This window comes from Micrasema longulum, unplaced genomic scaffold, assembly GCF_059751315.1.
Source record: "Micrasema longulum isolate JH-2025_06_02 unplaced genomic scaffold, ASM5975131v1 h1tg001422l, whole genome shotgun sequence".
NCBI lineage: Eukaryota > Metazoa > Arthropoda > Insecta > Trichoptera > Brachycentridae > Micrasema > Micrasema longulum.
Genome location: NW_028278608.1, coordinates 171,629 through 188,694, shown reverse-complemented (window position 1 = coordinate 188,694; position 17,066 = coordinate 171,629). Strand labels below are relative to the sequence as shown.

The following is a 17,066-nucleotide window of genomic DNA, read 5'->3' as shown; positions in this document are numbered from 1 at the left end:
TTCTTCACAACAATGAAGGTTTAAGTTCTTTAGCTTCGCTAAAATCAACAAATGGAAGAATTGAAGAAATATGGAGTTCAAGCATAGGCAAAATGGTGAATGTTACACATTGTGTAAAGTGGCCACTTAAACAGGGCAACAACAGCTCATTAGCCCTGTAAATACCTAGACTTCCATATTCCCTTCTTTAAGGTATTCTCAATCCCTGTTGTAATTTGTTATAACAGTGAAAGTCACTCTCCAAGCCCAAGAGCTAGTAGTGGCGAATGGTGATTTTGTTTACAGGTAAGCTATAAAAAAATATCATATATTTGTACCTACATAGAAGGTACATAAATTTATTATGTAAGTAATATATACTTTAAATTGATATTTTTCTGTGGTTCTGTGTGATACGTGATACAACAACTTTCATCCGTGTAATCAACTCAAACGACGTAACTTCGTGATATATTATATTATATAGATATACTATCCATCACTTTAATACATAACTCATTAAAAAATTAATAAAAAAAATAGCACTATGAATTCAATCGATATTAGGTATTCAATTGAAATGTCAACTGGCCGCATTGTTCTAGTAATTAATAGAGCTAAAAAACGGCCGCGTGGAGCGCTATATGTCCTGAAATATGACGCATGAAAGTAATTATGGTCTCATGTCAAAAGTACCATCTCAAAGAAAAATAAGAAACAATGTTTGAAATACTGTTTTCCAAATCAAGAATCTTCAAATAATTTGTGTAATCTGCAAGTTTAATCTAGGAGAAAAAACTCGCACTGGGGTTAATACATTTAAACTATAGTATACTTATTTGTATGAAAAAATAAACTGGAATAATCGGCTAGTTTCTTGGCTCACCGCAGGCGCTGGCGCGCTTTATTAAAATTTATATTTATATTATGATAAAAATACAAACGGTTGAAATGATTTAAAATAAATAGGAATTATTTATTTGTTTTTCTGTAAATAAAGATACAATAAAACATTATGATGGTTAGTCAAATAAAATGGTAAGCTGTGCATACTTGCTTTTATGCACGGTTCACCCCTGAAAGCTAGTCTGTTTTTGGAAAGTTGCAGTTTAAATAGTTAACTAAATAGATAAATGAAGATTGTAATAGAAAAATCTATGTACCATTTTATGTAATTATAATAATTAACAAAAAATAAAATAGGAAATGCATATATTCGTGTAGTAAATATAATACATATTACTGTTCCCATTTTTGTTATTTCGTCACCAAAATGTCAATGTGCATTAGTCCTCCGATAAGTGAACGGATAAAAATAACAGAGTAATGTGAATTTCGTGTTTTGTTTTTCGACTTTGGTGGTACAGTACACTATTCTCCCGCCTTATACTAGTAGCAATTACCACACACACATGCAGGGTCGTGAGACAAACGTGCTACAGAGTACACTAATAAACCGCCGTATGAAATACACCCTTGCGCCTTGTCGTCCGGTGGAAAATTTCCCATGAAGACCACTTATTACTTATATTAATAATACGGACCGTGTCCAGAGTAAATTGTTCTATCATTACCTCTATTTTCCGAAGAAGAGCTCGGTGCATTTTGCTAGCGTAGTGATATAATGGACTAATTTTGCAAGCTTAACTTATGTAATTACTCATACTTAAGTGTTTAATTTAATCCCCACACGAATAAACTCAGGCCAGACTCGGAGGATAATATGTTAAGCCACACCGACCTCAAACTGATACGATAAATGTTTTCTTGCGCCGTAAAAAATGAAGCATTCAATTGTACCGCAAAGTTTCCTGAAAATGAAAAAAACATTTTAATTAAAACGAACTGCTTTTAATGGCGTCACTGGTTTATATGAGTCAACTTATGATATGAGAGCTTTGGAAGATTTCCGGTTCGCTTGCCATGGATAAACCGATTAGAAGAACTGAATGAGAATACGTGGAAAAGAACCTCTGACGTCATCGCGGAGTTATTTCGGAAAATTCAAAACTTTAAGAAATCGTAGCGCAGATAATACGATATATAAAAAATAGAAAAAAAAATAATGGGATAGTAATAGTCTATTAACAAATAAAAAAAAAACAAATGAAAACCACTGAACTTCCTCATTGATGTTTAACATCAAACGCATTTTTAAAAAACACGATTATTAATATTTGGTTTGGCTACTCAGTGTAATATATAAAAAATACTTACAAGAACAAAAAAGGAAGATAAATGTTTGTGTTTATTTTTTTTTTAATAAGTTGAGTTATTTTTACACAACACCTTAAAAACTATTAAATTTTTAATGACAAAAATAAAAGTTTCAAACAATGTTACTTCTCAAAAAAATTCTTAAAATGTGGTTTTGTCATTTTTATCATTTTTGTTATTGTTAAATTGTCAGTGGAATATATTTTATTGATGGAAAATTTTGAGTAAAAAATTGCTGAAATTGAAATAAAAACTTCATGTTCTAAACCGGGCGTTAAAATAAATTAGCCGGTGATTCTGGCAAAGAAAGCGTCTATCGCGGGGTTAACATATTAGTGCAATATTTTTATCATGTTAGCCACATATTGATCTTAATTCGCAACAATCCGTTAAATTCCTTAAAACAGTGCTATATTGTTATAAGTCCAGATGTATGATTTTTGGTTAACACATCGAGGTATAACAGAGAGCTTGTAAACTTAAACTCATCAAGGTATTTTAAAAAAATGAGAATACTACGTTTGGATCATGATTCTGAAACTAACTTTTTTTTTTCCATTTTACAGTATTTTTAGCATGATAAAACTCTTGTAGATGTAAACTTTGAAGATGTTTTTTAAATTGACCTAAATTAATTGTCTTATATTTCACTTAAAGATTCTTCTCATCGTTTCTTTGAATCCCTTAAATTAAATATGTGTATATTTATGTTTTTCCTTTTTTAAAAAAAAAATTTATTACTATTTTATTTTATTTTTACGTCTGAGCATGTTTTTCATTTTTTATTTCCATTCTTAATTTTTAATTACTCTTACAAATTTTCTTCATTTTTAATATTATTTCCATTTGTAAATACTCACTACAAACTACAAACTTTAAAATATCTTTTTTCACTGAAATTTCAATTTTTAAACAACTTTCATTTATGTTTTTCTTTTTCCTTCTCTTTTCTATACTTTCATAATTAACCTTACATAAAATTGCTTTTTAATATGGAAACTTCACTGGTCCATTAAAATTAAGTCTAATTGTGTAAAATATTAAACTTTGTAACTCTACTGTATGTTACCTGAATAAAAGAAAAAAAAAAAAAAAAACTGTATTTAACTCTTTAAAGAGTAAACAATATATGTTAACGCACATCGAGAATAACTTGAGAACGGAATGTGAATGTCTCGATGCTTACATGACTTTTGATATGAGTTACTTACTGTTGGCTAGAAAAATTGCTCCTTGCTGAACGAGAAAAGCTGCCCGAAGAAGTTCTCTGTAATCTGGTAGCCTAGTCATCTTTTTGCTGAAAAGAAATAATCCAGAAGTTCAATATATGCACTTAATTGGATTGTGAAAAAGAGTGAAGTGAATTTTCACGGACTCTGAATAAATTGATTAGACATGATCAATTCGCCGAAATTATTTTTGAATAAAAATTATTTTCAAATCAACAATATTTCAAACAAATATTTGTTCTATTTAAATTTATTTTAAAAGATAGGTAAAACATTTTTGGGAGAAGGGAATATGGAAATCTAGGCATTTACAGGGCTGATTGGCTGGTTTAAGTGGCCACTTTACACACTGTGTAACATTCACTATCTTGCCCATGTTTGAAAATCCACATTTCCTCAACTCTTCCATTTGTACTTTTGTGAAGTAAAAGAGCTGAAACCTTTATAGCGTGGTTGAGATTCATCCGGCTGAACCAAATCACCTACTAAGCAACGCCTAAAAACATTTTTCCAATTTTCATACCTTTTCTTTTACCGGGTAGTTAATTCAACAGTGTTTGAGTATGCCCAAATGCTTGCAGACTGACTGGATTTCCTCTCTAGGGAGTTATTCATATTTAAATTTATTTAATGTATTTTTCATCGATTTTACCATGACCTGTTACAAACTGGGTAGTCCGGATCAAGGATAACCCAAGAAGATCTTAATAGTTGACAAATTGAGGAAAAAAAAGGTTACCCTCCCTGAAGGTGAAAATTCCCATCGCGATTACCGAGCATCAAGAAAAGCATTTACTTGGTTGAAACATTCCTTCAGTTAGGAGTAGACGGACGCCAGAAATGACAAAGAAACGATTTCTTTTTAAGTTGATATTAGCGAATCGTCACTGAACCTTCAGACCCAAAGGGGAACCGGAAGTGGTTCCTTTAAGCATGACTTATATGCTCTAGCAAGAGCCTGGAGAAGTTGACTTTGTCCACTGCTTACAACCCCCAGCGGGCTTCGGCCAGTCATGCAACTTTGTGAAAAGCCATCTTTCCCAAATTCGCAGCTTTCCTAGCATGGTGAATGTTACACAGTGTGTAAAATGGTCATTTAAACCAGCCAATGACAGGTCATAAGCCCTTTAAATGCCTAGATCTCCATATTCCCTTGTTGAAGGTATTCTTTATCGCTGTTGTAATTTGTTAAACTTAATGACTCCCGAGGGGGTGTAATCCAGTCTTTTGTCTGTAAACATTTTAACAAAGTCAAATATTGTAGTAAGTTATTTTATATTTTTCCCAAACTATGTACATGGTAAGTAATAAGTTTCTATTAATATATATTGAATCCGATACACATATTTTATTAATTACTGGTCTTGAGTTTAATAATTTTAATTTATTATCATAGTAAATTCAATTTTAAGTTTTTGTAACTCAGATATTTTCTTATTTATTTTATTTATTTATTCATATTTTTTGCTTACAAACTATAATTAATAATAAAAATGATGTGACCTCACTGGGGTTTCCCGTGCCGAGGACACTTAACAATATACTTTTTTTTAAATTACATTTGAGAATAAACAAAGAAGTCTAACTAATTTGATGTTAATGTAATTTTATTTTAGTTCTTAAAATTTACAAACTAACTTCACAAAGCGTATGATCGTATCGACGAAAAGCTCCACAGCAGGTGATTGTGTTGCTCTTAGCATTGTCACGCATCTCGGCAGTTCACCGATCTAATCCCGTCGGGTGATGTTTTTAAGCGGGGGTCACCCCGGATAAGAAATTCAGGGGATTAATGATGAAATACGGCCCATTGGGGACCGTCCGCGTGTCTATACAATACCGGGAACATTGTTAAAGCATTCTCTGGAAATGGGATTCCATTCGTATGATACCCCTTCATAAATAAAGAACTCCCTCCCAGGTCCACGAAATCCCCCTGTAACTCGCCCAGCAGCGATGCCCTGGCGACTTGTTGATTGACTGACAAACAAGACGAAGGTGGTTCGGATCCATGTTATGTGAGCAATCTTTGCTGGGTAGTCACTTTCACTTTTAGTACTGTTTTTTCTCCAAACATTTAATGTATTGTTTTAAAACACAAAAAAAAAATACTTTTAAAATGTGACTTCTTTTATCAATTACTGGATTAAAGTAATGTGCATTTTCAAACGTAGACAAAATGGTGAGTGTTATAATCAGCTAATAATAAGTCAATAGCTCTGAAAATGCCTAGACTTCTATATTGCCTTCTCTAAAACGTCTTTCATCTCTTGTAATATGTTAATATTGACAGCTCCCAAGGGGGTTTAATCTAGTTTTTTGTGTACAATAATTTGTCTACAAACTCTAAATATTGATGATAAATTCACCTGGTCCAAAAGAAAAACATCAACATCAAAAAATATTTTCAGGCGTTAACGAATATGTAGGTGAAATAATCAATTAAATCTCACCCACATCAACAAAGATATCAGCTCTTTATCCTTACAAAGATCAACAAATGAAAGAATTGCAAGAATATAGATTTCGAAACATTGGTAGAATGGTGAATTTTACACCGTGTAAAAAGTGGTCATTCAAACCAGCCAGTGACATGTCATAAGCCCTGTAGATGCCTAGACTTCTATATTCCCTTTTCTAAAATGTTCTTTATCTTTGTTGTAATACTGTGTTAATTACTTTCAAACTTAATTGGTCCACAAGAGTCATGTTTCACTTAAACATCCAATTTATAACATGTACCTCCTCTACTATTTGATGTAAAGATTATACAAAAACTCTTAAGGATTTTAATTAAATTGTACAATTTGTTCATTAAAATACATGTACACTAACTAATTTATTTTACTTATAACATGCTGTTTCGCTCCGAGGGCAAAAGTTTACTTTGTTTTTTTTTTTATTCCTCGGGTACAGTTTCTTAAATAAGATAATTTGTATGCATCCACTCTGGATTTGATAGACATTAATGTACAACAACGAAGAACATTTTTTAAAAATAAATTTGAAAGTCTATGCATATACAGGGCCTACGTCCTGGCATTGACTGGTTTAAGTGATCACTTTTGAAACTGTGTAGAATTGTCAACGTGTCAAAAATTAAAGTATTTGCTAAATCCATGTATGTTTTTAAATGTTTTTAATAAAATTAAATCAATAATTTTTACCATATCGAAACATCTGAACAAACCCGTAACCCTTGAAACATTTATCATAACAAGTGTTCCTGTATTATATTAACGGTAGTAATTCTCATTTCAACCCTCTGATTCAGCATGGGTGAGACATTTGTAACTGAACAAGAGAATTAGTTCGCTCCACGGCCGATAAATTTTGAGGTTACGGGGTACCAATGCGCCCCTCGAATGCGCAACGAACCGGGAACAACCCTATTTTAGTGTTTTTTGATTGAGAAGTGTTTTTCATCATTCAAATGTGAAGGGACAAGATATCTCATTGTTGGGGCAGCGATTCTCATTTAACTAAATTAAAACAATATTTTATGTTATTGAAATAAACGGCACTTAGCGCCTTTTACATATTAGTTGCAAATATAATAATAAACACACATTCAAGCAGAATTATAAGGGAAAGATTGCATATATAACAAATTAATACTGCACAGCTATTTACAGTTTTTTTTAGTTTTAAAAAATATTAACATATTACAACAGAGATAATGAACATTTAAGAGAAGGTGATACCGAAGTCTAGACATCAACAGGGCTTATGACCTGTCATTAGCTGGTTTAAGTGGCCACTTTGTTGATAAAAAATATTGATAAAAAAATAATATTTGGTTGTAGTTTTGAAAATGTATTAAAAAAATAAATAAGAAAATATACAGAAATTAAAACTATTTTAAGTAACACTATACGACAATATAGATATATTATTAACCCTACAATGCCCGATGTAGACGATTTGCTACATACAGATAATCAGTGTATAAAAATGATTTCAAACATGTTTATCACTCGGCGACTAATTTATTTTATTTTATACATACGGGCCATTATAATTTATTTTAAAAGTCGCCACCAGGGTAGAATTGTTTGAAAAAAATTGAAACAGAAAGTCAAATGCACGTATTCTGTTAAAAGTGTAATTTAGCTAAAATTTAAAGGGTGATTTTAATTTTTTTTTCAAAGATTTGAAGTTGTAATTGTTTGAAAATATGTTTTTAGATAGAATTAGAAAAGTTAAGCATTGAAGGGTTAAAAACTACTAGTTGCGTAAATAGTATATGCATTTTTTTAAATATATATATTGATATAAATACATTGATTAAGATAAATATTTTTTACCTATAAAAAAATCAAGAAAAGCATGAAAAAAAAACATTATTAAAGAAAACTAACCAATTTTTAACAATACCAAATGAAAAAATAATAATTTAAAAATATGTATTTAGGATATAAAACACATGTATTGTATTTTACGCCACAAACGAATTTCCGGTTTTCAAAATTACCCATCACCAGGTTTAAATATAAACTTATGAAATAACTAAAATAAAGTTCTTTTCATAGGTGTTTTCTGATGAGGAAACAAATCTTTTGAAAAGTCATAAATTATATATTTAACCTAAAAAATACCAGCGAAAATTCATCATCCAATAGGCATCGGAAACGGACACTGCACCAACCCATCCTTTTTAAACATCGCCTTGCAGACCAATTGCATTATTTTATTTTAGTTTTTATTTACACCTGATAATGATTTATTCTGAATACCCGAAGATTGTGCTTTGATCAATATCAATATCTAACAAACTCGTGCGTGCCGCGAAATAGGGTGTTTTATTTATTTTATTTAAAAATAAATCTAATTAAAACTTTTATCTCATGAATTAAATAATTCTTTTTTTTTTACGGATCGTATGGGATTCTCAAATTTCACTCGCAGACCCCCATTTGAGAGCCGATGGATTGGGGTAAATAGATTCGGGAAATAGAAAAATAAATGTATTTTTGATGGACAGAATGAGATAAAATGAACATTGAAATCGTCATATAGACATTAGCCTGAATATTTGTTCTGTATAAAGGTAGGTACTCAGAATACAAAAGAAAAATATGTTCACTTGAAAACGTCACATGAATTATATGCATAATCAAATAAATATATTGATATTTTTCCCTTCGTTATTACCATTTTAAGAGAAGGTTTATCATATCATTCATGCAAAACACATATTAAATATTGATTTATTTACCATCGTATATACGTCCTTTTTATTTATAACCGTCTTTACGCCCTTATACGGCTTTTGCAAATGATAATGAGCAAAACATAAAGTAAATGGACGTAGAGCATTAGTCTACTGAAAACATTTTCCCATTTTCTAATAGAGAGTTATTTACAACTCGTCAAAAAAGTCCCTCAAAATTAAATCATCATTCCTTTTCCCCACCTAATGGTGCATAGGGCACTTCATTGGTACACCAATCGCCGCGTATCTTACTTATTTTTACATGAATGTAAGATGATCAGTCTTGCGCTTCAGGTACCAGTCCAGGGAGTATGATATGTTATAGTGTTTAAAAACCACTTTCAATCGACATTTAACATTTTTATAGTAAATACAAAATTAAATATTTGCGTTTATAATAAGAACGCTAATATTTTTTCTTTTCTAAAACAGTTTAAAAGTTTGTCAATAATAAGTTACCAGTGCTCCAATTTCAATGGAAAATAAAAGAGTTATCTTCGATTGTCTATAAAATAAAATTGATTTTTTTGTACGTAAATATGAATCCATAATACATAAAAAATTAAATTACCTTTGTCGTCACCTGGTACTGGAAAATAAATGTTTCGAAAAAAAATATACATATTTACATATTTTCCGGCGTAGAATTTGATTTTACTTTATAAACAATTGAACGTATCTCTGTTAACTTCACATTTCTATACTGACCAGAATCTAGAACATTTCTTTATTTTTTTTATTTATTTATTTGGAAGTTCAACAAGAATACATAAAATACATACATTTTTTAAGTAAGCATTACTAACGTTTTTTATGTATATTCTCAATTATAGAACTCCGCCATCTTTCATAAATTATATAAAATAATTGTGTAAAATCACAATATTTGAGTTTGTCCAAATGTTCATAGACAAAAGTTTTGTCTTTTGACAAACTCAAATGTTGTTATGAAACCAACTGGTCCAAGAAGAAGTTTAAAAATTGAAAAATTGTTTTCAGGCGTTACCTAGTATGGGAAATAATTCAGTCAGATGAATCTCTTCACAACAATAAAGGTTTCAGCTCTTTAACTTCACTAAAATCAACAGATGGAAGAATTGAAGAAATAGGGATGTTCAAACATAGGCAAAATGGTGAATGTTACACAGTGTATAAAGTGGCCACTTAAACCAGCCAGGTCGTAAGCCCTGTAAATGCCTTGACTTCCATATTCCCTTATTTAAGGTATTCTCCATCCCTGTTGTAATTTGTTAATGTGTAAAATCAAATTAAGTAATAATAAAGATTAGGTTTAGTGAAAGATGGATATAAATATTGTGTTAAAGAAATAAAATTAAGTTAAACATATGAAACTAACTAAACTTTTTTTAAGAAAATAAAAGAAAAATTAGAAACATATAAGATGTAATAAAATAGACTAAAATCAATTAACATACACAAAAATAAGGTTTAGGCATTCGATTTAAGATACATAGTAATATTTTTTTTATAATCATTTGCTCTATCATGATAAATGTCAATGTTAACTTTTTTTCTGTTTTGTTCTAGAGTCTTGCAAGAGGGTTAAAATTCCATATTGTTTGTAAAAATTGGAAGGTAAAATGTATCAGGTGATCTCAGACGCCTGCGGGGAACGTACAATGACACATTTTGAACACATTTAGTAGCGATAACAAAAACATTTTAATACGATCATTATAATTATAAATATGAGTACATGACCTTCACAAAAATCAGTTTAAAACAAACTAAAACACAAAAAGTAGGACGGGAGTATATTTATTCCCAACTAATAATTATAATAAGTTCATTAAAAACAATTAAAAAACGAGGTAGGGGTAATAAAAATAATATTTAATAAACTGAAACGTTTTTCAGGGTAGGTGTAGAGAAAATCGTCTCACCCTAACAGGGCTTTAAATTTTAAATACAAGTCTTTTTTATTTGTGGTGAATTTTACGGTAGAATGTTTTGCTCCATAATTCCTAATTTGTGATTTCAGTGATTACTTTATAAATCTGCAACATTCACCGTTTGGTCACATGTTTGAACATTTTTGTTTCATCCGTTTTTCCATCTTTTGATGGAAAAAAGGGCGGGACGAAGAAAAAAGTTTATTGGTGGGACACATTTAGTTGTTCTTTAACCGCCAGCCAGGTTTCGACGTGAGCTTGACATTTAATTCGAACCCGAAATGCTTGGTTGTGTCGTGAAACGTGTAAAAAACGTTCGGATAAACATTGATGTAACTTTTCATTGGTAAGTCTAGCCTAGGGACTAGTTCATGATTGAATTCCAAAAGTTAAAATAATACATTTTCAAATATTTAATTTAAGTAGATACTTAGGTACTGGTTTACGGTTGAATTCCATTACTGTAAATAATTCATTTAGAAATATAGATTTTTTTTGCAAATGTCAAACTCTGCTCTACTTACTAACAGTGGAGCATTTTGTGTGAAAATCCGTTTTTTTAAATGTATCAAATGTCAGTAAAAAATATTTAAGCATTACTAAAAATCTATTAAAAATAATTTAATACGTAGAAATTAAGAAATGGCAAGAAAAATGGTCAATTTAGTATCCATTCAAAATAATTGTTGGTTGTAAACGTTAAAATACAAACTTTTTAAATACAAAAAAACAACATCCTCCGAATTTTTCAATATATGCATTTTAGTCGAATGCAACCCTGGAAAATCGATGAAAAATACATATATGCTTCTATCTTTTTTTCCACTCAACATATTGAAAACGTTATTATTTATAAGTAAGTATTGAGGACGTAAATTAGAAAATTTTGTAAAAAACCACACGTAAATCTGTTAAGCCATTTTCGAGTTTTTGCCAGACTAATAACGGTGATTCATTTTTATATATATAGATATCTTAAAAAATGGGCAATCTTTTCTTATAATGACGACGCTGATTTCGCGCCGATTACGCCGCCGACCATTTTGAGGTTTTAAGTAAGTGGTATTTTCTAGATCATTATCATTTGGGCATTTATTATTTGATATAAATAAGAATAAAAGTATTTATGGCGATTTCAAAATGAAATTGGGATGATTGAATTATCGCTGTGGGAACAGGGGAATAATAATCGCACGGCCCAATTATCTCAGTGCAGCTGATGGTAATCTCATCTTCAGATGACTCCAATAAGAACAATTTGTTTTCGTAAAGTCGTGTTCCAGTCCCTTGGGTTGAAGCGCATGATCCGCCACGCGACCGCGTCCCACGGCGCGCGCTAAAAGATTAAAACATTATTTGTAAATCAATTTGTCAGAAGAAAGCGCTGGGTAATAGGTTTTGCTCTCGACCCTTTTCAATCACTCATCTTTTTATAACTTACGCCAGTGCACAAATTTTAATTAACCGAAATTATTGTTAAATCTTCGAGTACCGAGCACTTAAGCGGAATTACTGCTAAAAACAATATTTTCCAGCCAATTAAAAAACCAGACTGGTCAAAATTTGTACTTAAAATATACAAATTAAAAGTATATTGGTGTGTAAATATTTTTATTACGCTTTATATACATATACAATTTATATACATATAAGGGCGGGCATATTGTCTTAAGGCAATTTCTTCCTACCTACCCAAACCGTTCAGTTTGAGAAAATTACAAGTACATGAACATATTGAATCTTACGATTTTATACAAAAATAATAAAAAAATAACACTATACTATGAAGAGAGGAGAGGGGATGGGAAGGAAAGAAGAAGGATTAAGGAACTATTTAAATATTTGGAAAGTGACATTTCAATATTGACTTAAATGTAAATAAAGAAGGTGCGTCTCTAACATTATTGGGTAGATTATTCCACAATCGAGCAGCTACTACTATGAAAGAGAAGGCAAGAAAATAGAGCGATGGAAGGACATTAAAAGGGTTCTCTCGTTACTAGAACGAAGAGATAGTCCGTGTTGTGATAAAGGTTGGAAGAGCTTTCTCAGATAAACAGACGAAGTGGGGTTATTTAAAATATTGTGAAGAAGTGATGGAATGTGAATATTTCTTCTATGCCTGATACTGAGCAAGTGTAGTTGCATGCGATATTCAGTTATGTGGTCAAGTTTACGAAGATCGAAGATATAACGTATACAAATATTCTGCAATCGTTTTAACTTATCAAGTAATTCAGAGTTATTGTAGTTTCAAATAACAACTGTTTTTTAGTGGGCAGATAAAGCTCGCACCCATTATCATTATGGATAGCTTATACAGCGCCATTTTCGTAATGTTATACCCCAAAGGTATAAGCAATCTATAAAAACACTTATGTTGTACACATTAAATGATAGGGGATGCGGGATTAAATAATGAGTTTGAAATGAGAATGGAAAGGAATCAAGGAAATAAAATGAATAAAAAATAAATATAAATAAAGGGAGGTTTTTACATTGCTGCTAAATTAATTGAAAAACTCGTTCACCGATAAATAAATCAACCTTATAAATGTAAACCCGTTGTTAGTAAAACAAAAATACCAATACTGTGACAGCCGACTGCTAACAGACATATTTTATTGATTTATTTTATTTTATTAACATAAACGGCAAATCTGCCTTTTACAAAAATTTATAATAATGACATATAACTTAATACATAAAAAAAACATAAATTTTCTTTTACCCAAGATTTGTAAAATAATTAAACCTAAAAATTATTCAAGATTAAAAAAAATTTAAAGAATAACCGTAACAACAGTATTAAATTGTAGAATATAAATTACTAGAAAACATCACTAGGCACAAAGATAAACTGGTTCTGGAGTAGTTTTTATAAAATAATTCTGAAGCTAAATAACATACGATGCATTAAAAAGGGGCTTATTATACATTTTTTTTAATTATATGTTATTTAAATTTTTAGTTTGTTTGAATTTTTATTTAATACTGATTTTTAATTATATAAAATAATAAAATAAAACGACATTTTTTTATCAAAAAATAAACATGCTTTGACAAAAAATTGGTGTAAATAAGAAAAATCAATCAATAATGCCTCTGTATGTTTAAAAAAAAGACTTAATGGGCGAATTTTTTTAGTGCCAGGTTGAAAAAAAATACTGAACAAAATAATTAGAAAAGACATGTCAACTTTTTTAATGTCAACTTTTTTAATGTCATATTTATTTATTTTATTTATTGACACTTTATATACATATACAATAAATATACATATAAGGGCGGGCATATTGCCTTAAGGCAATTTCTTCCTACCTACCCAAACCGTTCAGTTTGAGAAAATTATAAATACATGGACATATTGAGTCTTACAATTTTATACAAAAATTAAAAGCAAAGATTAACAAAAATAAATATATGTATAAAAAAAAAATAACACTTTACTATGAAGAGAGGAGAGGGGATGGGAAGGAAAGAAGAAGGATAAAGGAACAATTCAAATATTTAGATAGTGACATTTCAATCTCGACTTAAATGTAAATAAAGAAGGGGCGTCTCTAACATTAGTTGGTAGATTATTCCACAATCGAGCGGCTACTACTGTGAAAGAGGAGGCAAAAAAATTAGAGCGATGACAGGGTATTAAAAGGGTTCTCTTGTTACTAGAACGAAGAGATAGTCCGTGTTGTGAAAGAGGTTGGATGAGCTCTCTCAGATAAACAGGCGAAGTGGGATTATTTAAAATATTGTGAAGAAGTGATAGAATGTGAATGTTTCTTCTATGCCTGATACTGAGCCAGTGTAGTTGCGTGCGATACTCGGTTATGTGGTCAAATTTGCGAAGATTAAAGATATAACGAATACAAATATTCTGCAATCGTTCTAACTTATCAAGCAATTCAGAGTTAGCATCTGGATAACATACATCCGCGTAGTCAAGGAGTGGAAGAAGTAAGCTCTGGACTAATGTTTGCTTAACATTAATTGGCAAGAAATTTTGTAATCTTTTAAGTGAGTGCAAACTGCTATAAAGTTTACGACTAACTTCGTTAACCTGATCGTGCCACTCTAAATGCTTATGAATGATAATACCTAAGTTTTTGACTGATATGCTTGTAGTTTCAAATGAATATGTATTTAATGTTGTATTCTGTAAGGTTGTGATATAACATTACGGAGTTGATTAATATTTAGGAATTGCACCCCTTTCAGATGGGCCATCACGGCATGGAGGGCCTGGAGATGCTGGACCCCATAGCCGCATCCCCAATGGGCCTCGCACCCATGGGGGACGGCGGCCACCAGCTGCACGGGTATGGCATGAATCACGTCATGGGGCACCATCACCACGGCGCGCTGGGCGGGCCGCCGCACGCCACGCACCACGCCATGCAACCCGCGCTGCACCCGGACACGGACACGGACCCGCGCGAGCTGGAGGCCTTCGCCGAGCGCTTCAAGCAGCGCCGCATCAAGCTGGGCGTCACGCAGGCCGACGTGGGCAAGGCGCTGGCCAACCTCAAGCTGCCCGGCGTGGGCGCGCTGTCGCAGAGCACCATCTGCCGCTTCGAGAGCCTCACGCTCTCGCACAACAACATGATCGCGCTCAAGCCCATCCTGCAGGCGTGGCTCGAGGAGGCGGAGGCGCAGGCCAAGAACAAGCGGCGCGACCCCGACGCGCCCAGCGTGCTGCCGGCGGGCGAGAAGAAGCGCAAGCGCACGTCCATCGCCGCGCCCGAGAAGCGCAGCCTCGAGGCCTACTTCGCCGTGCAGCCGCGCCCGTCCGGCGAGAAGATCGCCGCCATCGCCGAGAAGCTGGACCTCAAGAAGAACGTGGTCCGCGTGTGGTTCTGCAACCAGCGCCAGAAGCAGAAGCGGATGAAGTTCGCCGCGCAGCACTGACCGGCCGGCGGCGGGCTCCCCCTGCCCCCTCCGCCCTACCCGCCCGTGCCGCCCGCCTACGCCTACTGACACGCTCCGCATGCGACATGCTGGAACAACTAGATCCACACAAATTAGACAAACTAAGTCACCTAGGTTGTAATATAAACGGGACTAGATTAAGGAATTATGGACTTTGTACATAAAATAAATTCTTTAAAGTGAACATATCCGCTTATGTATTGTTAGTTCGTAGGCTCACCAAATGCTAAAATGACAATTATTATATCTAACGACATGTGCAATATTAAGATACGATAGAACGAGATTGATGTGAGCTTAGCTGAGTTTTCTGTAATTTTTGAATGATTGCTTTTTTTCTAATAATTCCCTCGACGAAATTCTTTCACGTAGAAACCATTATTTTTATCTTTAATATTGATTAAGATAGTACAATAAATAAAAGTAGTTTAAATAAACAATTTGTAAAGAAACACCATCAAAAAATATTTTTGTGTATTTTGAAAACAATATTTTTGTTAACATGCAATAGCTGTTTTCGTGTTTGTTCCTTTCCCTAATGGAGGCTGGATAGTCTCACTTTGTTAGCAGCTGCCCTGAACAAGGACTGATGCATCTTCTTCCCAAATTGCGACTTTCTTCAATCCTTCCCTGTAGAATGCTTTAAAATTGTTAAATTATTCGTCTGTCATCACATGCCCACAGTATTTAAGTTTTCTTTTATTTACAGTATTCAGTACCTCTTTATCTTTTTTCATCCGTCGGAGGACGTCATCGTTTCGGATTTTGCCCACCCAGGAAATTTTAAATATCCTTTTGTAGCACCACATTTCAAATGCTTCAATCTTTTTTTAAATGGTTTGGGTGTTACGTTTTGATGCCGTACGAAAGTACTAAGAAGACTTAATGCGCATCCGGAGGCCTAAATTGAAGTCTCTACTGCAAAGAAGATCATGCATCCTGGAAAAGCAGTCCCGCGCCATCTATATTCTGAATTTGTTCTATTGTGAGTGATCCCATTTATCATTCAGCTAGAAAAATATTTATATTGATGGAATTTGTCAATAACCTGAGCTCCGATTGTTAACACCATTAGTAAAGTTTGTGGCTTTTTCCGGACAACCATATATTTGGTTTAGGAAATATTCAATTCTAGCCTTTCACTTAAATCAACCGTGTGTGATTTGGCCAATAATAGCTGCAGGCTTTCCCTACTATTTGCTAGAAGGATAGTACCATCCGCAAATCGGATATTGTTTATAATTTGTCCATTTAAACTAATGCCGTCAGATAATTCATTTAGTCATCTCTAAAAATGGCTACTGAGTACATTTTTATTTAATCTTAAAATAGTACATACATAATTATGAATGTCCTAATGTTAACTTAAACTAATTATTATTAAACTATTGATTAATTATCAGTATTAGTAAACTATACACAATACACTGTTAAAGATCTAACTTATTTGATACTCATACACATATATATTTTTTCAACGTATAATAAATAAAATATTATTTTTTTCTTCTTTTATTTCTAATGGCATTTCCTCATATAAATGTACAGCTCGGTGCATCGAAGAATTAAGTGTTTTTGCTTTTT

The 17,066-nt window shown here is 32.4% G+C and overlaps 1 protein-coding gene across 1 annotated transcript; it reads left to right on the top strand.

The window, feature by feature from the left end:
* Positions 1 to 14,771: 14,771 nt before the first annotated feature.
* On the top strand, positions 14,772 to 15,461 carry acj6 (abnormal chemosensory protein 6). The gene has a single exon (XM_088235704.1). It carries the CDS (start codon positions 14,772 to 14,774, stop codon positions 15,459 to 15,461), a length of 690 nt encoding a protein of 229 aa, XP_088091830.1.
* Positions 15,462 to 17,066: the final 1,605 nt, after the last annotated feature.